The following is a 25,627-nucleotide window of genomic DNA, read 5'->3' as shown; positions in this document are numbered from 1 at the left end:
GCAGGACATGCAAATAGATCTCATGCATATTAATGGAGGAAATCCTGAAAACCCGACTGGATTGCGGCCCTCGAGGAGGGGCTTTGACACCCCTGCCACACACGCTGAAAGATAAGTCTAAAAGTTTCAAATTTAAAGTCTTGTGCAAAACTAGAATAAAGGTTATTTTTGTGCCTGCTTAGGAGGTTTTTATGCCAATGAAGTAACTTGCCCTTTCCAGCTTGAAGAGAGTTTTGTCACCAATTAGGTTTACCACATGGCTCCAGAAAGGGAGGACGGATTGAGACATCCGGGTTTTACTTCCATCACTTTCAAGGGAAGTAAAACCCATACGTCTCAATCTGTCATGCTTACTACCATTGTTTTCAATAGCACCATTGGACCGAGGGAAGCGGGAGAGGAAAGCTGCTGGCAGCCCGCGCAGTAGGTGAGTGAAAGTCAGGGAGACTATGGGATGAGGCAGAGAGACTTGAAGAGCTGGCATGCAGGGGGTGCCTGAATGACAGAGTCACCAATGTATTCAAGGATTGGAAGTGCTGGGGGGGGGGAGGAATGGTACTCCCGGCATCAGGCCTTCCTCTCTGCTGACCCTGTCTACTCTGCGAAGGCAGGACCTAGCAGAGAGGAAGGTCTGATGCTGCTACCACCGCTCCTGGATGAACTTCCTGAGAAGGAACTAAAACCCCTTGAGATACAGAAGTGGAGCCAAATAGACCCTGATAGCCCATATACATTAGCCAAACAATAGCAGAGGTAGCATTAACCCCTCCCCTAGCTCTCCCTGCCTCTATGTGACCCCTAAAGGTCCTGTACTTTGCCAAAGAAGGTGAGTCACTATCCAATGGCTCAAGAGAAGGGTAATTTTGCAAGTCAGAGGCCCTAGAATGGCCAGAGGGGGCTAGCTGCACCAAGCCCACCTCCCTTGTGTGCCCCCCCCCCTGCATGTGGAACATGGATGCTCCTCAGGAGACCAGCCAGTGCAAATCTGGCACAATCCAGATGCCAAATGCTCTAGGAGTCCATAGTTAATGATTTGGAACAAGATTGAGCTTTTAAGGCAAATAGAGGCTTTTAAAATCGGGACTGAAAATCCAAGATGGCTGCCAAAAAATGGCACAAGGCAGCAAGGGAAAAATGGCCAAACCCAAATGCTCCATAAACCCCCCAAACCGGAAATTAGAGATTCTCCCGATGTGCCCCGTAGAGAACAAAAGCTCAATATTCACAGTGCAGCTGGTGCTATGGCTCCCTCAGGCAAGCTGGAAAGTGGTGAAGACTTATTGCCTCAGACAAGAATAAAAAATATTCAAAAAATAACTGCTTGTATCCAGTGGCATAGTAAGGGGAGGGGGGGGGGGGGACGCCGGCACCTCTTCTCCTCTCCACCCCCACACCTCTTTGTCTCTTCACCAGCATGAGCAGCATCTCCAATCTACTGCTCGCACCAGCCTTGGCTCTCTGAAGTCACTTCCAGGTCTACGGGACCAGGAAGTGACATCAGAGGGAGAGCCAAGGCAGGCGTGGGCAGCAGTTTGGAGAAACTATTTGCGCCAGCGAAGAGACAGAGGTATGGGTGCAGGGAAGAAGCCACGGAGGGGTGCCTCCTACCCTTGCTATGCCACTGTTTGTATTATCTGGCTGCTCAGTGACTCACAATGACCTACACATTCCAACAGTGAAACAGCTGCGGCTAGCTGTGTCTAGATCAGTGGTCTCAAACTCAAACCTTTTGCAGGACCACATTTTGGATTTGTAGGTACTTGGAGGGCCTCAGAAAAGCAAACTAGTTAACGTCTTATTAAAGAAATGACAATTTTGCATGAGGTAAAACTTTTTATAGTTTATAAATCTTTCCTTTTGGCTAAGTCTTAATAATAATATTGTAATTTATAGCTAAAGAGACATATGATCAAGAAACTTATTTTACTTTTGTGATTATGATAAACATACCGAGTGCCTCAAAATAGTACCTGGGAGGCCGCGAGTTTGAGACCACTGGTCTAGAGCTAGCTTGTTTTCATGTGTGGGTCCTCGGGAGTGGAATAAGCTTCCAGAATAGCTACGACAGCAAACAAGTTTGAATAGTTTTAAGAAAATGTTGAAGAAATACCTCTTCTGTAAGATGAAATATGGGAATTGATTTATAGTTTTTTTGATGCAAGGTGCTGGTAGCCTCTTTGTAATTTTAGGAGGCTTTACGTTATCACTATTATGTTTTATTCATGTTCGATTTGTTGTACTGTATGTGATTCTGTTTGTGTATGAACTCTATTGTGACCCGCCATTTGGAAAATCTGGTAACTCTAAGTATGTCCCTGAAAAAGGGTGCCCTCCGCCTCCCAACTACAGATAATAACCGATAATGTCTGGGTCTCCATCAAGGTAGAGCTGTTCCAGGAATCCTAAGCTGCTCCTAGGCACCAGAAAGCCTCTAAAGTGGTAACCCCCCCCCCCACACACACACACCGAGAACAGGGCAGAGAAAAAATGACACCTTCAATTTGCGTGTAGAAGGATGAATTGGGGAGTAAAGATCAATGGCAGATAAGGAGGAGCTGAAAAATGTAGATGATACCTTCTACACAATCCATTGGTTGACTCATATGCCCTTTTTTTTTTAACTAGAAAGTGGGTAAATGTATTTGTTATTATTATTTATTTATTATTTATATACCACTTATATCCTAAGTGGTTTACATTCAGGTACTTTATCATATTTCCCTATCTGCCTCAGTGGGCTCAAACTGTATCTAGTTTACCTGAGGCAATGAGGGGATTAAGTGACTTGCCCAGAGTCACAAGGAGCAGCGAGGGATTTGAACCCACAGCCTCAGAGTTAGTCACACACTCCTCTAAATAAAATCTCTTGATATTTTGCATTTCAGTTTCTATTACTGTGTCAGGTTTTCTATATAGGTCTGTAATATATTTATTTTTTTGCAGGGTTTGTTCACTAGAGCTCTGAAAGTCTAGGGTTACCATATGACTTCAGAAAAAGGAGGATGGATTGAGACATCCGGGTTTTACTTCCACTGAAAGCAATGGTAGTAAGGAGGATGGACTGAGACATCCGGGTTTTACTTCCACTGAAAGCAATGGTAGTAAGGAGGATGGATTGAGACATCCGGATTTTACTTCCACTGAAAACAATGGTAGTAAGGAGGATGGACTGAGACATCCGGGTTTTACTTCCACTGAAAGCAATGGTAGTAAGGAGGATGGATTTAGACATCCGGGTTTTACTTCCATTGAAAGCAATGGTAGTAAGGAGGATGGATTGAGACATCCGGATTTTACTTCCACTGAAAGCAATGGTAGTAAGGAGGATGGATTGAGACATCCAGGTTTTACTTGCACTGAAAGCACTAGAAGTAAAACCGGGATGTCTCATTCTGTCCTACTTTTTTCAAGAGCCATATGGTAACCCTAAATTCCATTGCCCTCTCCCTCCGAGATGGTGCCCATGCAATACCAGCTAGGCTTTTGCCTTTCAAGAGAGTCGATGAGGACAAAATCTATGACCTAATTCAAAAACAGGTGGAATAAGCCCAGAGGATCTCTATACAAAAAAAGCATGGAAACAAAGCAAAATGATCTTCACGCTTTAAGCAGGGCACAGAGAGGGATGTAGCAGCAGCTAGAATGCTGGCTGTCTTGGACAGACTGGATCATACAGGTTTTTCATCTACCATCAACAAAACGCACGACTTTGCATCCTTATTGGAAGATTATTGTTTAAGCAACAATACGCTAATTACATATACACACATCAGGAGCTCAAAGGGACCTCATGCAGGATACTTGATTGCACTGAAAAACATGAGAAAAACCATTCCCAGATCCCGGCGCATACTATAGCTATCAACCTTGTAATCTCCCTGGGAATGCCCAGGCTAATTTCTTGTTGTAAACCGCCTAGAACTGAAAGATATTGGCGGGACAGAAGACATCAATGTAATGTAATGTAAATTGCTAAAAAAAAAAAAAGAGACTATAACAGAAATGAGAACTACACCACAAAAAATCAGAATAAGGTAGCAGAAGGCAGATATTTAGAGAACTTTAAAAAGTGTGCATAAAAAAAAAGTCGACGATGAAAATAAAGAAGTTTTATTTGTATTTTTAAATCTTTATTGATTTTCAAACTTTGACAGTGCAATACAATTAATCTGGAACATAAAATACTGCACAAAACGCACTATTAGCTACACAAGTAATACATAAAACAATCATTTTCTCGCATCCTCCTCCCAGTTATTAATACAATAAGACATATGAAGTGACTACAATGTTATAATTAAGTAATTTAAATCCTCAAAATACATTTCCCCCCCCCCACCCACCCTGGATGTGTAAGGAAATCTAGGAAAAGGAGAGATACATGACCCTTATTGCGAGGTAACAAATGTAGTCAATGGGCTCCACACTTTGTTAAATGAATCACTAAAAAGAATTACTTAAAATAAGTTTTAAAGAAATTTATACCCCTGGCTAAATGAGACTTCAATCACAACCTCTATATTAATTACTAGGACTGTGTGTGGTTCACTGAAAACCCCGCCCCTTTATGTGACGTGACGTCATCTGTCTGCGTCCAACCTAGAAAATTTTTTTTTTCTTCTTCTTATACCGAAGCTCGGCGCTAACCATTTTCCTCTTTCAGCCTTGAATTGACAGATTAAAATCTGCATTTGGAAACGAGCATCCTCCACCCCAAGCCTCAGCTTCTGCTTTTCTCTTGTTCCTGTAACAGCCCCTCCCCCCATCACTGCTGCAGACAAAAGACTCGGCTCTTTCCAGAAAGTCAGAGAAAGCCTCTAATGTTTCATGACTGAATCTTGCAAAGTAGGGAGGAAAATGCCTGCAGGAGCTTCTACTCAGGTAGGAGATCGCCTCCCAGCTTCCTGCTCTCTCTATAGTTGTGGGAGAAAGTGAGGCAAGAGAAGTTGCCCAGAGCAAACTTTAATTGCTGAAAAAGAGCAAACACCTGATTTTCTGCTTTTCTCTATTGAATTAGGGCATGGGTGTCAGAGCCCCTCCTCGAGGGCTGCAATCCAGTCGGATTTTCAGGATTTCCCCAATGAGATCTATTTGCATGTACTGCTTTCATTGTATGCTAATAGATCTCATGCATATTCATTGAGGAAATCCTGAAAACCCAACTGGATTGTGGCCCTCAAGGAGGGACTTTGACACCCCTGACTTAGGGGGTCCTTTTAATAAGTTGCCATGGAAAGTGGCCTCCGCGTGCCCTTATGCAGGTATTTCCTACACGCTAAGATCTCTGGAGGACTGTAGCCTCTTAATGCCTCATTTCAAGCTAGCACACTGGGCCACTACAAGGGAAAGTGCCTTTTTCTGGCTCGCCCCGAATCTTTGGAGCAGTCTACCAATAAACATTAGAACTGAAACAAGTTTTGAGAACTTTAAAGTTCTACTGAAAACACGCTTTAAAAAAAAAATGCATTTGAGGGTTCCTAGGTTAGAGAAAATGATGATCACTAAGAGGGCAGAATGATGTAGCAATTTGCATGCACTTGATATTGTAAGATGTGTATTGTGGATGTGAGAATCTGAATGCGTGTGCTTTGAGATGTCTGAAGTAGGTTTTTCCTGTTCTCTTTCTTTTAAATAAGTTGTAGCTTTGATTTTTGTAAACTGCCCTGATCCCACAAGACTTGGCAGTATATCAAACTTTTTTTAAACAAACATTTTTTTTTTACTATTTTTGGTATTAATGGCTATGCACTAATGTTGCTGTTAGCATGTTACAACTGTTTTGTCAAATTATTACAGGTGCACTTACAGCTGCCCATTTTGTAGGTCACTTTGCTAACTGCTTAGTGCAGGAGCATCCACTCGCCACTAGTGCTATCCGATTCATGATTCAAATCAATTCACCAATTCAGTTTGACTGAATCTATTCGAAACAATTTGTTGTTGTTTTTTTTTAAATTGGACTCATCGATTAAGGCACCGCGGGCGAGGGGGTAGTCTGCCCTGGTTGCAGACCATAAGGGGGTGCTCCTGGGATCAGCATCCGGTGTCCAGAAACCTTCCCCTTCCAGCGGCAGCAGTGGCAGCAGCAGCAGCAGCCTTCACCCGGCATCAGGCCTTCCTCTCTGTTGGGTCCTGCCTTCGCAGAGCAGAGAGGAAGGCCTGATGCCAGCAGTGCCATTCCTCCCCCCCCCCCCAGCACTTCCAATCCTTGGATACATCGGTGGCATCGTCATTCAGACACCCACTGCGAGCCAGCTCTTCCAAGTCTCTCTGCCTCATCCCACAATCTCCCTGACTTTCACTCATTTACTGTCCCGGGCTGCTGGCAGCTTTCCTTTCTCTCTTCCACTTCCCTCAGTTCAATGGTGCTACCATGCCGCAATCGCTACTGGTAGGGACACTGCAGCAATTGAAAGAGCTGTCCTGGGGGCCTCCGTCTTCCCTGCAACGCATCCTGCCCATGCGGAACAGGAAGTTGAAAATCAGAAGAGGCAAGATGCGTCGCAGGGAAGACGGAGGCCCTGGAGCAGATCTTTCAGTTGCTGCAGTGTCCCTGCCGTTGGCGATTGAGGCATGATAGCCCCATTAGGACTGTGGGGAGCAGGAAGGAGGGAGAGACGCTGGAACTGTGGGGGGAGAGCAGGGGGACAAGTGCTTGACCTGCAGGGTAGCACTGGGGGGAGGGTATAGAGAAAAGCTGCACCCAATTAGGGGGAGAGAGGCGTTAGGAAGAAAGCCATCCAATTGGAGAAAAGAGGAGAGAGTGATGCCAGACCATGTGGAAGGAGAGGAGATGCCAGAGCATGGTGGGGTAGGGAGAGATGGATGAGAAGGTGAAAGATGTTAAGGCATGGGGGAGGGAAGGGAAGGAGACAGATGCCAGATCATGGTGTGGGAGTGGGCTGGAGGGAAGGCAAGAGAGAGAGGGTGCTGACCACATGGGATGAGGGGAGCTAGAGGGAACGGAGAGAGACACTGGACTGGGGGCTGGAGCTGGAGGAAAAGGGAGAGAGGGTGCTGAACCTGCAGGGAGGAGGAGAGAGAAGAGAAGGTACAGAGATGGAAGATGGTGAGCATGGAGAAAAAAGAAAATGTCAAATGAGCAGGAGACCCTGGTGAGTGAGTTAATAGAAGACAAACAGAAATCAGAGCCTGGGAACACTATGATTTGTATAATAACTAGACAACAAAAGGTAGAAAAAATATTATTTTCTATTTAGTGATTACAATATGTCAGATTTGAAATGTGTATCCTGCCAGAGCTGGTGCTAGCAAGTGTGAGCTAGGACCTAACAGTGTTTGTTTTGTTTACACATGACAGTGCTGGCGTGGTGTTGGAGAGGGCAAAGGGGGGGGGGGGGTGAAGAGGCTGCAAAATAAACCCGCCAGCTAATTTTAAAGCTATTTCATAGAAACTGAATTGAACCAGATCGAATCAGAAAATCGATTCAATTGGCAAAATCGAATCAAAAAATTTTTTTTTCCTGGATCGGATAGCTCTACTCTCCACCCCGCCTGACATGCCCCCCTCAAAAAAAGCTTTTAGTGGATGGTTAGTGCGTACAGATTTAACAACTAAAGCTATAATGCAGCTTAGTGAAAGGGCCCCTTTTTTATATTAGGATATCGTGCTTCTTCGTTTATAAATCTTTTCCCACCCCACCTGCAAAGAAAATTCTTTACAGAAGCTCAGATTTTCCTGTTATGTAGATTTTCCATAGGAGGACAAATGCACTTTTTTCCCCTCATAATTGCCCACTAATACATATCTCTGAAAGCATGGCTTTCTGTGGGGAATATTTGACTGTTTAAAATGTATTTATTTGATTCAATTTTCTATAGCGTTCTCCCACGAGAGCTCAGAACGGTTTACATGAGATTATTCAGGTACTCAAGCATTTTCCCTGTCTGTCTTGGTGGGCTCCCAGTCTATCTAATGTACCTGAGGCAGTGACTTGCCCAGGGTCACAAGGAACAGCGTGGGTTTGAACCCATAACCCCAGGGTGCTGAAGCTGAAGCTTTAACCACTGCGCCACACACTCTCCCTCTTGGAGGGTAACTGTTGACTCTTGGGTGAGAAAATTGACAGAAGCAGGTGAAATCCTACAAACTAACCAATTGATTGAGGCATGAGCTTTTAAGGACCAAGATCCATTTCATCAGAAACTCATGCCTCAATAAATTGGTTAGCCTATAAGGGTAATAGCACAAAATCTCAAGATATATAACTAACTGAGTGGTACAAATAACCAATGTAACGCCAATATCATGTAATCCACTCGATTGAGGGGTCTAGAATAAATGCTAATTTAGCATATTTATCTGTTTGTCCATATATCAATGTTTTTAATTCAGGAAAAAGGCCTCAGAGTTTTGGAGCTCTACGCTAAATCTTAACATCGACTGTCATTGTCAGTGTAGTTGGAATCCATACGATTACTCCATAATTCAATCATTGGCCCAAAAATCTGATAATCTTTAGTCACTATTTTTTTGTTTATTTTGTATTTTATAACTTTCAATCGATTAATAAAACTATTCTTATCTTATTCAGTTAAGACCGTGTTTTAGAAGTCAATTAGTTTATAAGCTTGTATAGTAGACCACCTCAACGATTTGAACAGAACCAAGAGGTGCCATTCCTGTGATGACACCAGTTCAGAAATCGGACATGGTGGAAGAAAGAGTTCTGGGGGAGACAAGCTGATATCCAGCCCCACAGAGTCTACCACTCACTCCTTCCAACTGGCTCAACGCAGAGCTAAAAATCCCACGGTTTTACTGGGTCATTGCTTTCCTGGTGGTGTACATCACCTGGAGTATTGTGTTCAATTCTGGTCTCCTTATCTCAAGAAAGATATAGTGGCAGTAGAAAAGGTTCAAAGAAGAGCGACCAAGATGGTAAAAGGGATGGAACTCCTCTTATATGAGGAAGGACTAAAACGGTTAGGGCTCTTCAGCTTGGAAAAGAGACGGCTGAGGGGAGATAGGATTGAAGTCTACAAAATCCTGAGTGGAGTAGAAGTGGATCGATTTTTCACGCCGTCAAAAATGACAAAGACGAGAGGACACTCGAAGTTACAGGGAAATACTTTTAAAACCAATAGGGGGAAATTTTTTTTCACTCAGAGAATAGTTAAGCTCTGGAACGCATTACTAGCGATTGTGGTAAGAGCAGATAGCGTAGCTGGTTTTAAGAAAGGTTTGTTTGTTGGTTTTTTTTATTAATCTTTATTAATTTTTAAAGCTCCCAATAAGTGTAACATATAATACAATCATTTATACTTTAACAGCACTTAATATATCATCAAATTCTAACTCGCATCAAATATCCCTCCTCCCTTATACCCAACCGTTGTTCTTAAGCAAAAGAAATCATAAAATATTCCCACCCCCCACCCCACCCTGGACGTGTATGAACAAGAGGGAAAGAAGTAATATTTATTCTATGCAGTAATTTCAACCTTTACAATATCTTGTTAATGGCTCCCAAATAAAGAAAGGTTTTGAGGAAAAAGTCCATAGTCTGTTATTGAGAAAGACTCTGCTTGCCCAGGATTGGTACCATGGAATATTGCTACTCCTTGGGTTTTGGCCAAGTATTAGAGACCTGGATTGGCCACCATGAGAATGGGCTACTGGGCTTGATGGACCATTGGTCTGACCCAGTAAGGCGATTCTTATGTTCTTAATCCTCTGGTGTATGGGTTGGGGTAGAAACAAACCGAGCAATACCTTTTCTTTTAGCATGAGGCATTATAGAAGTAGCAGACTGCTGAAAACTTATGTAGCGAGGTCACTGGTATGTGTCACCATCTTGGCCACTCCCCTCTCTTTAAAGATGGTTAATGTGTTTTGTAAAATGAAGTGCAGATGTTGAAAAATCATTTTATGCTATAATGAAATAATGAAATCCCACAACAGTGAAAAATTATTCCACTGCCTTACCACACCTCATTCAAAGTAATTACTTGTTTCTATTTTGTTTCTATTTTAATTATATTTTAAGGTCCTCAGCGGGCCACCACACACTCAAATCTTTTCATTGTGCGAGGCTTTATGCTCCTATTCGTCATTGGACCCCTTATTTACTCTCAATTTTTATAGAAAATACGTTTTAAATATGTGAATGCTAAAGGTACTTAGTTTGGAATTTTGGCGCTAGCCGGGAGGGTAGAAACATCCGTCACCAACATGTTTCGCCCATATTACTTAAGGGCTTTGTCAAGGCACCCTCTCCCGTTCTCAACTATTGTGTTTCCACCATCGCATCTCCGACGAAAAATCGGAGTCGCGATGGTGGAAACACAATAGTTGAGAACGGGAGAGGGTGCCTTGACAAAGCCCTTAAGTAATATGGGCGAAACATGTTGGTGACGGATGTTTCTACCCTCCCGGCTAGCGCCAAAATTCCAAGCTAAGTACCTTTAGCATTCACATATTTAAAACGTATTTTCTATAAAAATTGAGAGTAAATAAGGGGTCCAATGACGAATAGGAGCATAAAGCCTCGCACAATGAAAAGATTTGAGTGTGTGGTGGCCCGCTGAGGACCTTAAAATATAATTAAAATAGAAACAAAATAGAAACAAGTAATTACTTTGAATGAGGTGTGGTAAGGCAGTGGAATAATTTTTCACTGTTGTGGGATTTTGTTGGTGAATACCCTCCATTCTAGAATTTTTGCTAAAGTGCCTAGTGCTTCATATAATGAAATAATGGACATTGTGGTGGACAGAAGATATGTTTGTTTGTTGTCTGACTTTGTAGGGATGTTTGTTATACGCTTTGCAAAAAGCAGACAATAAATAAATATAGAAATATGATGGCCCATCCAATTTGACCATTATCTCTTCCTCTCCCAAAGAGATCCCACGTGCCTGTCCCACGCTTTCTTTAATTCAGACACAGTCTCTGTCTCCATCACCTCTACCGGGAGACTGTTCCAGGCAATCTGCCACCCTTTCTGTAAAAAAGTATTTCCTTAGATTACTCCAGACCTATCACCTCTTAACTTCATCCTGTGCCCTCTCATTCCAAAGCTTCCTTTCAAATGAAAGAGGTTTGACTCATGCACATTTATGCCACGTAGGTATTAAAATGTTTCTTTCATAATCGCCCGCCTTTCCTCCAAAGTATACATATTGAGATCTTTAAGTCTGAACCTATATGCCTTATGACGAAGACCACACACCATTTTAGTAGCCTTCCTCTGGACATACTCCAACTATAGAGGGGATGGGAAATAGGGGTGGAGGTCATTTTTGAAACGAGAAATATTTTAAACACAAGCCTCTGGGGGGAAAACTCTCTCTCTCCGATGTATCTATAGTTAGACAAGAACATATACTGTGCCTGTCCCTTATGTATTACATGATGATAATAAAATCATTTGATTAAAGTCTTTCAAAGATCAGTTTATTCTTTTCAAAGAGGAAAGCAGGAAAGGGTGAGAAGGAACTTTGAATGTGGTTGGCACAGGTGCCTATAGCACACTGAGGAAGTACATTAAAAGCTCCTAATTTTATGGAAGAAGCCTGTTCTTCTCTACATATTCTTTTCCTTAAAAATCTTTCTGAAAGATCATTCTTCAGTTGTTGCCCAGTTATTGCCAGTGTTTCTGTTTTGGAAAGCATAAAAACAAAATAGTAAATCTGTTCTCTTTTAGTGACATACAACACATGGAAAATTCGTCCCTCTGCCCTGCTGAGACACAGCGCTGGGAGGTCTCCTGATGGACGCGATGCAAATGATGGTCAGTGTGAATGGATCTGTGTTTCAGATCCCAGTAGTCCTCTGCTTCACCGAGGAGCAAAGGATGGATTTAGAAGAACAGCAGACGGAGCTTTCTAAGGATATGATGGAGAATTATCAGACTCTGATCTCACTGGGTAAGGGGGAATTTTACTTTGCACTAAAATATGGGGCGGTTCATAGACCACGGCGCGAAAGACAAAAACGCACGCCGACAATTGAGCGCAGCGCACGCCGCTGCGCCGCTCTAAATTACAGTTTTTAGGGGCTCCGACGGGGGGTTTTGTTGGGGAACCCCCCCCAGTTTACTTAATAGACATCGCGCCGGCGTTATGGGGGGTTTGGGGGGTTGTTGGGCAGACTGGATGGACCATTCGGGTCTTTATCTGCCGTCATCTGCTATGTAACCCTCCACATTTTACTGTAAACAGAACTTTTCCCCTAAAAACAGGGAAAAAGTGAAGTTTTCAGTAAAATGTGGGGGGTTACAACCCCCCACACCCCTCACAACGCCCCCACAACGCGGCGCGATGTCTATTAAGTAAAGTGGCCACGTCCCCCCGTCGGAGCACTAAAAACAGTAATTTAGAGCGGTGCGGCGGCTCAATTGTCTGGGCGCGCCTTTGTCCCAGCGCGCTTTTGACCTGACACCATATGGGGCTGTGTCAGTGGGGAATAAAGTGAGGGTCTAGAATGGATGTCACATGAGGCTGGGTCAGTGATGGAATTCCTCTCAACCCCTCTGTGGGCATTTTTGTGTGTCTTTGACTTGGAAAATATTTGGGGGGAGTGTTTTTTTTTTTTTGGGGGGGGTGGAGGCAGGAATTCGTCAGTTGTCTAAAGATGCTTTCACAAACTATGTATAATTCACTCAATTTCACATCTTCTTCACGTTCCAGCAAATAATATCCTCATACACTCTTTAGTCGTTAGTCACAGAGACTATTGTAATATCAAGGTATAAGATGGAAAGACCTCCATCGCCTACAACTGATCCAGGAAACCAAACTCATCACAGGAAAGAAAAAAATTGACCATGTAAATCCTTTATTATCCCAGGACAAGCAGGCAGCATATTCTTGACTGATGGGTGACGGCACCGACGGAGCCCCGGTACGGACAATTTTAGAGTGATTGCACTCTAAGAACTTTTAGAAAGTTCTAGCTCGGCCGCACCGCGCACGCGCGAGTGCCTTCCCGCCCGACAGAGGCGCGCGGTCCCTCAGTTTCTTAGTTTCCGCGGAGCTAAGAAGACGCGTTTTCAACGGCTGTTGAAATTTTCTTAACTTGCCTTCCCGCTCGCGTAAACTTTTTGGCTTACATTGCCTTTTTTCTTTCTTTCCATTTTGTTTAAAAAAAAAAAAAAAAAAAAAACTTTCATTTTTTTCTTCAATTTTCGGTTTTCCCCGGCGGGGCCTTCTGCCACCATCGAAGCCTCGGCCTTCGATTTGGCGGAAGCCGTTTTTACTTTCATGCCCCCTCAACCGGGTTTTAAAAAGTGCCAGCGGTGTGCTAGGCCTATATCTCTCACGGACCCACACAACTGGTGTTTACAGTGTTTGGGTCCTGAGCATCAGGCCTCTTCTTGCACCCGCTGTGCTACTTTAAAAAAACGGACATTAAAAAATCGCCAAATTCAGCAGCGATTGTTGTTCGGTGCCGAGATGTCCGACCCCGTTCCTTCGACTCCGGCTTCGGCACCGATTCAGTCGGCACCCTCGTCTTCGACGCCGCGTGATTCCACACCGGCATCTCAACAGTCAGGTAAGCCGGCTAAGAAGCCTTCCCCGCTGGAACGTCTTCCGGCCTCGAGTGCAGTGAGTCCAATCCTGCCGCCTGTAAGACGCCAGCGGAAGCGCTCCGCCCCTATAGAGGTGAGTCCCTCGACATCGGGCTCCTCATCTCCGGGGCGTCGAGCGGCACCGCAGGTACCGCAGAAGAAAAAAGCGGTACCGGTGCCATCCCTCGATGACCGCATTACGGCCATCCTTCAGGTGCAGCTTAAGGAGCAATTAGAACGACTCCTTCCTGCTATCATGACACCGAACCTTCCGGTGCCAGTCCGCACCGAGCCACCGGTACCGGTTGTGGATCAACCCGTATCGATACCGATTGTGGAACCCGTGTTGCCTGCTTCCACTGTCTCGGTACCGCTTCACCTAACCTCATCGGTATCGATGCCAGTCCTTGCACCGGAGCCGAGAGCTCACCATCAATCGGTGCAGACTTTGGCACCGGTGCGACCGATAACTTCTCCTGACTCGGTATCGATGAGGTCGGGTAAGTCGGTGCGCAAAACCCGACACATGCAAACGTCGACACCTGAGTCTCGGGACCATTCTTCCCATGTCAGAGACCCTGATCTGTGGGGAGACTCAGAGGAACCCTTTCTTTCTGAAGGCGAATGTTCCTCAGAGGAGGAGGATTCGGCTGTCCCTGACCCATCCTCCAAACAGGCCACTTCCTCTTTCTCTAGTTTTTTGAAAGAGATGTGTGAGTCCTTGTCCATTCCTTTGGAGGCTGAATCCAAAAAGTCTAAAGCTTTTTTGGATGCCCTTGATTTTGATCAGCCTCCAAAGGAATTCTTGAAACTCCCCCTTCATGACATCTTGAGGGAAACTTTCTATAAGAATTTAGAGACTCCTTTAACTGTCCCAGGGGCCCCACGTAAACTGGATTCTCTATATAAGGTAATTCCCATTCCTGGATTCGACAAACCTCAACTTCCACATGAATCCTTATTTGTCGAATCCACCCTTAAAAAGACTTCAGGAGCCAGTGTATATGCATCTGTCCCTCCTGGCAGAGAAGGAAGGGCCATGGATAAATTTGGTAAGAGGCTCTACCAAAATGCTATGTTGGCAAATAGGGCTGGTAATTATGCTTTTCAATTTTCTTTTTATTTAAAGCATCTCCTTACCACCATGGCTTCTTTCGAAAAATATCTTCCTTCACGAAAGCATCCTGCTTTTCACACATGCTTGTCGTCTCTTCTACAATTACGTAAGTTTATGGTTAGATCCATATATGACACCTTTGAACTAACATCCAGAGCGACAGCAATGTCAGTAGCTATGCGTCGTTTGGCCTGGCTTCGGGTATCCGAGCTTGATGTTAACCATCAAGATCGGTTAGCCAATGCCCCATGCCTAGGGGATGAGCTCTTTGGGGATTCCATGGACTCAACCACACAAAAGCTCTCTGCTCATGAGACGCGCTGGGATACCCTGCTCAAAAATAAAAAGAAGCCTCCTCCGCCAAGACCATATAGGCAGCAATCGGCCTATCAACGCCGCTTCACAGCTCGTCCATTGCCTACCACTGCTCAGCAACCTAGGCGTCAGAGGCAACAACAACGTCAGCCTCCCAGACAACAGCAGCAGCAACAAGCTGTAAAACAACCTCCTCAGCAAAAGTCACAGCCCTTTTGACTTCATTCTCCACAGTATAGCCAGTATCCCTATTCCTGCTCTCCTGCCTCAGCCTATAGGAGGTCGACTTTCTCTGTTCCTCAGCCGGTGGGAAGTAATCACATCGGACCAATGGGTCCTCAACATCATCCGCCACGGCTACTCTCTCAACTTTCAGACTCTTCCACCTCAAAGCCTGCCAAAAGAGTCTGCTTTGAACAGTCCTCAATCGGCCCTCCTTATTCAGGAGGTCCAATCCCTCCTCCTTCTGAACGCTATAGAGGAAGTTCCTCTAGATCAAAAGGGGCAGGGATTCTACTCCCGTTACTTTCTAGTTCCCAAAAAGACAGGAGATCTCAGACCCATCCTAGATCTTCGCGATCTCAACATTCATCTAGTAAAAGAAAAATTCAAGATGCTTTCTTTAGCCATCCTTTATCCCCTTCTAAATCAAAACGACTGGCTATGCTCCCTCGATCTCAAAGAGGCTTACACTCACATACCGATCAATGTAACCTCAAGACCATATCTCCGATTCATGATCAATCATTGTCATTACCAGTACAAGGTGCTGCCCTTCGGTCTTGCCTCATCTCCAAGGGTATTCACCAAATGTCTCATTGTGGTAGCGGCATTTCTACGCTCTCACCACCTGCATGTATTTCCTTACCTGGACGACTGGTTGATCAAAGACACATCCGCTCAAGCAGTCCTTCTGGCCACCAACCAAACCATCCAGTTTCTACAACTTCTGGGATTCGAGATCAATCTACCCAAATCTCATATCATTCCCACTCAGAGACTGCAATTCATTGGAGCGATCCTGGATACACTCCTAATGAGAGCTTTCCTACCATCCAATCGTCTCCAGACTCTTCAGTCTCTATGTCACCAGGTGCTTCCACTGCCGTCCATCTCAGCAAGACAAATGATGGTACTCTTGGGGCACATGGCATCCACAGTTCATGTCACACCTCATGCCCGTCTTCACCTGCGCACTCCTCAATGGACCCTTGCTACCCAGTGGTCCCAAGCGTCGGATCCTTGCTCACGACACAGATCTGTGACATCATCTCTTCGTCAGTCTCTTCAATGGTGGTTGGTATCCTCAAATCTATCCAGAGGTCTTCTGTTCCATCAGCCTCCTCATCAACTAGTCATCACCACCGACGCCTCTCTGTACGCATGGGGAGCTCACTTGAACGAGTTCCGGACTCAAGGTCTTTGGTCAGCCCAGGAAAGGAAGCATCAAATCAATTTCCTGGAACTCAGAGCGATGTTTTACGCCCTCAAGGCCTTCCAACACCTTCTCTTTCCTCAGGTCCTTCTGTTGTGCACAGACAATCAGGTTGCGATGTACTACATCAACAAACAGGGTGGGACAGGCTCTCGCCTTTTATGCCAGGAAGCCCAGAAGATCTGGACTTGGGCCATAGATCATCATCTCTTCCTCAAAGCTATTTACATTCAGGGGGCTCAGAATTCTTTAGCGGACAAACTCAGCAGAATTCTCCAACCTCACGAGTGGACACTCGATCCCGTAACTCTGCAGTCTATCTTCGATCAATGGGGCACTCCTCAGATAGACCTCTTTGCAGCTCCTCACAATCATCAGCTGCCCCTATTCTGCTCCAGACTTTACTCTCCGCACCGTCTAACAGCAGATGCTTTTCTCCTCGACTGGTCGAATCTGTTCCTGTACGCCTTCCCTCCTCTGCCTCTCATGTTGAGAACCTTGTTCAAGCTCAAGAGGGAACGAGCCACCATGATTCTGATTGCTCCGAGGTGGCCCAGGCAACATTGGTTCTCCCTTCTACTTCAACTCAGTTCCAGGGAACCTTTTCTTCTTCCTCTGTTTCCTTCTCTGCTTACGCAACAGCAGGGAACCCTTCTGCATCCCAACCTCCAGTCTCTACACCTGACGGCTTGGTATCTCTCGGGCTGAACGCGACTGATACTCTTTTGTCTCAGCCCGTTCGTTCCATTCTGGATGCCTCCAGGAAACCAGCCACTCTACAATGTTACCATCAAAAGTGGACGAGATTTTCTTCCTGGTGTCTTCTTCATCATCTTGATCCCACCTCCCTGGCAGTGGAGACGTTGTTAGATTATCTTCTTTCTTTGTCTAACTCTGGCCTGAAGTCCTCTTCCATCAGGGTCCACCTCAGTGCCATTGCAGCTTTTCATGAGCCAGTCCATGGAAAACTTCTTTCAGCTCATCCCCTGGTGTCCAGGTTCATGCGTGGGCTTTTCAATGTTAAACCACCTCTTAAAGCCCCTCCGGTTATCTGGGATCTCAATGTGGTTCTTTCAGCTTTAATGAAACCTCCATTTGAACCTTTAGCTACTTCTCCTTTCAAGTTTCTCACTTGGAAAGTACTTTTCCTTATTGCTCTTACCTCTGCCAGGAGAGTCAGTGAGCTTCATGCACTGGTTGCAGATCCACCTTTTACGGTTTTTCACCATGACAAGGTGGTTCTGCGTACACATCCAAAGTTTCTCCCCAAGGTTGTTTCTGAATTTCATCTCAACCAATCCATTGTTCTACCGGTTTTCTTTCCAAAACCTCATTCTCATTCTGGGGAACAAGCTCTGCATACTTTGGATTGTAAAAGGGCTCTTGCTTACTATCTGGAGCGTACGAAACCCCACAGATCAGTTCCCCAGCTTTTTCTGTCCTTTGATCCGAATAAATTGGGACGTCCTGTTTCTAAACGTACGTTGTCTAATTGGCTGGCAGCGTGCATTTCATTCTGTTATGCTCAGACCGGACTGACACTGGAAGGTTCTGTCACGGCCCATAGAGTCAGAGCAATGGCAGCATCTGTAGCTTTCCTCCGTTCCACTCCTATTGAGGAAATCTGCAAAGCTGCTACTTGGTCCTCAGTTCACACTTTTACATCTCATTATTGTCTGGATGCATTCTCCAGAAGGGATGGTCACTTCGGCCAATCTGTTTTACAAAATTTGTTTTCTTAATGGCCAACCTTCCCTCCATCCCTCTTTTTGTTAGCTTAGAGGTCACCCATCAGTCAAGAATATGCTGCCTGCTTGTCCTGGGATAAAGCACAGTTACTTACCGTAACAGGTGTTATCCAGGGACAGCAGGCAGATATTCTTGCGTCCCACCCACCTCCCCGGGTTGGCTTCTTAGCTGGCTTATACTAACTGAGGGACCGCGCGCCTCTGTCGGGCGGGAAGGCACTCGCGCGTGCGCGGTGCGGCCGAGCTAGAACTTTCTAAAAGTTCTTAGAGTGCAATCACTCTAAAATTGTCCGTACCGGGGCTCCGTCGGTGCCGTCACCCATCAGTCAAGAATATCTGCCTGCTGTCCCTGGATAACACCTGTTACGGTAAGTAACTGTGCTTTAAAATCAGCACATTTGCTCCCTGTGATCGACAGACTGACATATAAAATTCTACTGTTTGTGTTTAAAAACACTCCAATTTCGATCCCTTCCCTATCTTGAACACTTGCTAACTCCTTACACACCTTCACGCACCCTCCGTTCCCTTCAACAAAAGTTGCTCATCATTTCAGTCTCTAGGCAGATCACCTATGAATCCACCCGTAATAGTATTTTTTCCGTAACCGGTCCATCCCTATGAAATGCATTCCCCGCTCACCTTAGACTAGAATCTTCACTAGACAAATTTAAATTGTCTTGAAAAGCATTCCTCTTCAGAGATACCTATGAGTAAATTATCTTCCCCTTATCTCTCACTAGACCCTCTCAAGATTGCAAGCTGCATGATTGCAAAGCCTTTTTTCTCCTCTAATCTATTATCATCCCTGTCCTATCAATTATTGTAGTTCCATCTTCCTTCTGTCTTTAATTCCTACTACTCTCTCCATAACGATCAGATTTTATTGATGCTTTGTAAACCGCATAGATATACGGTATATCAAAGCAAAATATAAACTTGAAAAATTGGAAACTTGAAGATGGGAGTACTTGTAGGAGGGTAGTTTGGGAAGGTGGAGAGTAGGTCGGGAATTGTTGGGGGTAGAGAAAGCTGTAGGAGTAGGCCGCTTCTGCTCGCCACAAGACTGACTCGCCTCCGCTGTAGCTGCTTCTCTCAAAAGCTGCTTCTCTTAAAGAAGGAAGGAGACTTGCTAGTTGCATAAAGGGTGATGAGGCCTATACATGTTGAGATAAGTTTGAAGGTGTATTGCTATGTTCGGAGAGGGCCATGAACATAAAATGATGCCATTACTGAGGATTTCAGATTTGCTGTTCATGGAACTTGATGAATTTCTTCATGCTTTAACACTTTCTAAGTTCAGAATTAAAACAAATCAACCCGTGTATGACTCTGGGAAACTTAATGTAGTGTTTTTACCTCAGGATCGGGCTCTGTGGCTGTCACTCCTGATATTATATCCCACACTGAAGAAGGGGAAGAGTTGTATATCAAGGATGAGCTGGGGTCAGAGGAAAGAGAAAGTGGGAGAAGCAGCTGCTCAGGTGAGTCCAATAATAAGAGGGACTGGTGTAAAACTGCTGAGCTGGGAACTGCCGAGAACCCTTCACGAGCTCCTGTGAAGAGCTCCGTAATCACTCACAAGCCAAGACCCCTTCACTAGTTCTAATCACTTACAGACGGATTCTGTAACCAACACCCCTGTCGGTGGTTGCCTTAAAAATGTCCGATTGCGTGTCAATCACTTGACAGCTCTGGTTACAGAATCGCGCCTAATCAGCCGAGCTAGGCAGCTGAAATGTAGGCCTTGAAAACCCTGGCCTAAATTTCAGCCTCCTCTCTTTGCCGCTAGACCACAGCAGCTATAAGCTGATTGTGGCAGAGAATTTATCCCTGATCAGCTGAGCTGGCAAGGCTCCCCAAAGAGTCCTGCTGGCTCAGCTGATTGGGGGGAAGGGGGAAATTCCACTGCTACAGTCAGCTGAACTGGCTGTGGCAGACAGAGGACTCCCTCCCCTCCACCCTGACAACCCCCCCCATACCTTTTGTAGTCAGGCTGGCCGTAGGGATGCTTAATCCCTCTGGCCAGCAAGCCCACCTCTTCAAAATGGCAGATCTCCCCTTCCTGGTGCATCCTGGGATACACAGGGGAGGGGCCTAAGGCCCTGATTGGCCCAGGCACCTAAGGCTCCACTCGTAGGAAGGGCCTTAGGCACCTGGGCCAATCAGGTCCTCAAGCCTCCTTCCTTATCCGGGCCAATAGGAGGCCCTTCCCAGTGTAACCCAGGATGCATCAGGAAGGGGGCCCAAGGCCCCTTGGCCAATCAGGGTCTTAGGCCCTGCCTGGTGCATCCCAAGATGCACTGGGAAGGAGAGGCCCACCATTTTGAAGAGGCGGGCCTACCAGCTGAAGGGAGTAGGTATCCCTCCAGCTGGCCTGACCACAAAAGGTATGGGAGGGTTGAGGTGTGCTTAGGGATGCCAGGGTGGGGTGCTGAGGTTCTCTGTGGTTGAAGGGGTATCAAGGGTTTTGGGAGCCAGCAGCAGAAGCGATTGCTGATTGCAGTTGGGTGGGTGTTGGAGATTCAGGTGTCAGGCAGGAGGGAGTGGGCATCCTTCTTGCCGATTGGGGTCCTCTGTCTGCTGCAGCCGGCTCAGCTGATTGTGGCAAAGGAATTCCCCCCTCCCCCCGATCAGCTGAGCCGGCAGGACTCTTCGGGAAGCCTTGCCAGCTCAGCTGATCAGGGATAAATTCCCCTGCTGCAATGAGCTCATGACTACTGCAGTGTAGTGGCAAAGATAGGCAGCTGAAATTTAGGCCAGGGTTTTCCAGGCCTACATTTCACACTATAAGCCTTGTGAATCACGGCCAGGTAGCTGCTTTAGCTCACCTAACATGACTTCTGGCATTTGGCCACGCCTACTTCGGCGTTCTGCAGCCTAAAGCAGCTACCTAGCCGCGATTCCAGCCACCTTTTTATTCAGGCATCGGTAGGCCCTTCAAGACTGACAATTTTTGCCATTTCTGACAGCGTTTTTCAATGAACTTAGGCATCGGCAGGGTGTCTACTGCAGCTTAAGTTTAGGCACTGAATTTCCCCCTCAGTGTTTCTGATATAGGCACCTTTCACAGAGGCTGGTCCTTTCCAAACCTAGTCGCTTAGAACTGTAACATCTTCCGATTGTCTTTAACATGCTCTGGCTCAAAGTCTTAATATTGGTCCCTTATGAAGTGAGCTATCCTTATTTATTTATTCAGCTCAGAACGGTTTACACAAGTTTATTCAGGTACTCAAGCATTTTTCCCTGTTCTGGCAGGCTCACAATCTATCTTATGTACCTGGGGCAATGGGGGGATTAAGTGACTTGCCCCAGGGTCACAAGGAGCAGCGTGGGTTTGAACCCACAACCCCAGGGTGCTGAGGCTGTAGCTTTAACCACTGCGCCACACTCTCCTTTGATTACATAATGTGATATTCTCAATGCAGAGCTTCTTATGTAGTTGCAGTGGAGTATTTTCCCCATCGTTAACTGAAAATATTTCATTGATCATTGAGTCTGAATTCCAGTTAGATCCAAGGTCAACATTCCTTTGGGAATTGCTCATTGTGTCTCTAACATATATCTCTCCTGTTTTACTTTACACAGAAACTGATGCGCCCAGGAACAAAAGTCCAGCTGCCTTTTACTGGGAGCTTAGCAAGAGCCCTGAAAGTAAAGAGTTGCTGTCTGTAAGAGATGGAAAACACATGCCCTGTTCCTACTGGGAGGAAAAAGAGCAAAGAAATTTGACAGGAGACTCAGTCGAGATAAGGGAACAAATTAGTTTATGCGATGTCTGCGGGATATTCCTTAGTGATCCTGTAACTCTGCAATTGCATCAGGGATCCCACACGGAAGAGAAACCATCTGTAGGTACAGACTGTGTGAAAATCTTTATTCAGACAGGAGAATTACAGCAGCAAGAGCCCTACAGAGTAGCACTGCCCTTTACGTGCTCAGAATGTGGGGATGAGTTCACGGGGGAAGATGTTCTGGAACAACACCAAAAAGTTCACAGCCGAGACAGATTGTTTTCAGACCTCAACTGTGGCAGAAGTCTCCAGATGCACCAGAGAATAAGCCCTGGCAAAAAGAGGCCATTTTCATGTTTTGAGTGTGATAAGCGCTTCTGGCACGAGAAAGACCTGATAAATCATTATATAAGTCATACCGATAAGAAACTGTTTTCCTGCAGTGACTGTAGGAAAAGCTTCAGTTGGAAAATTCACCTTACAGAACACCAGAAAATCCACACCGTAAATCTGAGAGATTGAGATTGTATACAGCGGGGGCTGACTACTTTTCATGGCATGCTCAAAAGAAATCCTTTTAGAGGCACTAGCCACCCCCCCACCCCCGTGAGAAACCATTTTTGTGTTCTGAGAGTGGTAAAGCTTCAGCTGAAAGTCAGACTTTACCAGACTCGAGAAAGATCTGTATCTTCCGTTCCATTCAACTGGATATAGCGGTAAAGAAGAAAAACATGGAAGCAGCATTTCCAATGGAAGTATCGGTGCCAAGTAATTATTCTTTATTAAGTATTGAGAGATGAAGTCAGAGACTGAGAAAATACAGTGAAAAGATACAGAAATTGATTAAGTGTTTCCTGAACATTTTACACCTTACGGACTTCAAAATGAGGTTCTCGCTGGTACAGTGGAAATTAGTTAATTTGAGAAGACAGAAAATAGTCTCAGTAGTCTTGAGTAGCACTGGCCTGTTTTTAAAAATAATTTTCAATCACACCTGGATGTGTTGCCTGTGTATATTGGAACTCATGGACTCATTAAGGAGAGGAGCTCTCAATAGGACCGAGTCTCTGACTCACTTTTTAAAAACACGGATCTGGATTCTCTACTGGGGGGGGGAGGAGAAGGAAAGGATTTATCTTCAAACATACACTGATGTCTCTTCTTGCTTTGTCAATAACTTATCTGGACTGGGAAGTATATGTTTAACAATGTAGGTCTCTTATAGCATCCATGCTGCTATTTAAAGCGTACATTAGTAGACCTTTTCCCATATTCCTTTGCCTTGGAAAATTACTCCTATTCCTCTTGGAAATTAGGTACCTGTATGAAGTGGAAAGAATAACGGGACAGGATCTTTAAAAAGTAATATGAAAAGACTGTTGTGTGGTGTTAAGAGCGTGCACCAACGAAGTGGCACGGCCCCTGAGGAGACTAAACAGTGCTGCTTCTTTGTATATTTTGATGCTCACAGTTGGTTTCATCACAGCCTAAAGTTAAAATGAAATCGGACCAATGAGGAATGCACCACCCCAGTAAGGGCATGAAAGCAATTCGAGTAGTGCTCTGGGTGTATGAGGTCTGAATAAATAGTGAGTTATATTGCATAAGTTTACTCTCTCGATCTATTTGCATTTAAGTGGCATTTTTCAGTTAACTTTAGTTTTAATTCTTGTGTTTTGGGGTCTCTTATACTGCTATTACTGAACCTTTTCCCATATTCCTTTGCCTTGGAAAATGACTCTTATTCCTCTTGGAAATCGGGTTTCCTAATCAATAAGGAGCCCCCTTCTGTTGCTGAGATCCATTGATTGATCTTTAGCGGTCCACTAATTCACTCCTCTCTTCCTCTTGAGCTTTGTAAGCACCTTCTTAACTTTCTGTGTTGGGCAGTTACCAAGCTGGTGGCTCTTCTTTCCTTCCAAGGTGGCACTTGCTAAGTATCCATACCTTCTCCAGATACCTGCCATGTTGGTATTGAATCTTCCAGGCTGAGGGACAAAAGGAGTTCCTGAAAAAGTTCTAAAAATACTTAGAGCAGCCTCTGGCCACCAAAACCCTCCTACCTCAATAAAAAATTATCCTTATTCCCAAAAGACTTAAAAGGCTGTTCTCACAAGAGACGGCTCTTATAGGAGTCAAAGCTTGTGTCCTCTTGGTGTGGTAAGGAAGCGCAGCTGAGTACTTCCTTCCGAACCATGAATCCTTCACCTAAAGCCCAGGTGCCTCTTAAAAGCTTTGGACATGCAGATTTTGAGCAGAGGAGCAGGAGATATATAGGTGACGGAATGGGTTTGGGTCACTTCTAAAAGCTGACCAAGTTTTTGTACCATATGACATCAGCTGGGGGTGCAAGAGAAGAGATGAGGCTGTCGAAATCGGCTGCTGTTTCTGCTTCGGGACCGAGGGAGGGGAGGTTGTCAGGATTGGCTGCCGCTGCTGCTTCAGAGGTTGTCTGAAGAGCGCAGAAGATTTTTTTTTTTTTTTGGTCGGCAATTTTCTTGCCATTTGGTTGAGAGTGCCGGTTAATTGAATGCTGGTTAGCTGAGTTTTAACTGTAGTAGTAATAATATTTTCCTCCTTATTTAGACAGCATTCTGCCATATATTCCATTACCAAAATTGCGTTCTGTTCATCGTGCTGATTTGCATATTCCGCCTGTCAAGCATGTGAGGTTGAAAGTGTCAAGAACAAGCATGTTTTCATGCTTGGGCCCTCAGGAATAGAGTGAAGTACCTATGTATATACGCCAGCAGGGAAATCTATGTACTTTTAAGCTATTATTGAAGAGAGACTTGTTCTGTAAAATGAAATACGGCAGCTAGGTCTATTACATTTGCCGTAGCGCTGGTCGCTAATCTATGCTTGTTTTAAATATTGTGTATGTTCTTGCTGTAAACCGCTTTGTATAAAGCGGGATATACATGAATAAAAACAAAACAAACGAAAATAATGAGCTATTTTTCCTTTATTTTCAATCTGCCCGATATTCAGCACTATTTAATTGCCCAGAAACAGCTCCTGCCTGGTTAAATAGCAGTAAAGCAGCTATGCCCTGATATTCAGTGCAAAATGGCCGCTGAAATTTAAAGCACTAGCCGGCTACGTTTAGCAGTCAAATCGGGACACTTAAAATGGTCTACTTTAGCCGGCCAGTGCTAAATATTGACTTAGCTGGCTAAGTTTATAATGGCCAAAAATAAACTGGATAATCAACACTGGCCCAGCATTAAAGGGCCCAGCATTGAATATTTCGTAAAAATGAAACATAACAAGTAAAAACTGTTTCTATCCCACAGTTTTTACTTGTTATGTTTCATTTTTTACGAACTGTAAACCGAGTAGGGAGTAGATTAGATTCAGCGCCGACCACGAGAGTCGGCCTGGCTAATTCCCGTGGTCTGAATATTGACTCCAATGAAAAGATTGAGAATATTTTGCCTTTTCACTGGACGCTGAAAGTGCAGAGCCGAGTTGATTCTGGACCATTTAACATCATGAGTTCTGAATCAACCTTCACTACTACTGCTACTGTCTCATCTGCCTTTCAAGAAGTATCCTTACCAGAGCTTCCTGATTTTAGTTGATCTCCATTTGTTCTAGTTTTGGTCCTTGTGGCCTGCCTTTAATAGTTTGAAAAGTTATAGGACTCTCTGACGGCACTAAAGAAGTGGATGGTTTTGAATAAATTACAGTCAAAGGGGGAAAGCGAATGGGTCTTGTATACTGCCTTTTTGTGGTTATTC

The 25,627-nt window shown here is 44.8% G+C and overlaps 1 protein-coding gene across 2 annotated transcripts; it reads left to right on the top strand.

Moving 5' to 3' along the window:
• Window positions 1-409: 409 nt before the first annotated feature.
• On the top strand, window positions 410-25,078 carry LOC117354494 (zinc finger protein 184-like). 2 transcript variants are annotated; one of them, XM_033932137.1, is made up of 5 exons: window positions 410-427; window positions 4,664-4,881; window positions 11,670-11,892; window positions 19,515-19,634; window positions 21,739-25,078. In XM_033932137.1, exons 3-5 carry the CDS (start codon window positions 11,736-11,738, stop codon window positions 22,404-22,406), a joined length of 945 nt encoding a protein of 314 aa, XP_033788028.1. In that variant the 5' UTR covers window positions 410-427; window positions 4,664-4,881; window positions 11,670-11,735; the 3' UTR covers window positions 22,407-25,078. The 2 variants fall into 2 exon arrangements, with proteins under 2 accessions (XP_033788028.1, XP_033788026.1); XM_033932135.1 differs by lacking the exon at window positions 410-427 and having other exon boundaries at window positions 4,569-4,881.
• Window positions 25,079-25,627: the final 549 nt, after the last annotated feature.

Source organism: Geotrypetes seraphini, chromosome 2, assembly GCF_902459505.1.
Source record: "Geotrypetes seraphini chromosome 2, aGeoSer1.1, whole genome shotgun sequence".
NCBI classification, from domain to species: Eukaryota; Metazoa; Chordata; class Amphibia; order Gymnophiona; family Dermophiidae; genus Geotrypetes; species Geotrypetes seraphini.
The sequence above is the reverse complement of the archived record's forward strand: the minus strand, read 5'-3'. Positions and strand labels throughout refer to the sequence as shown.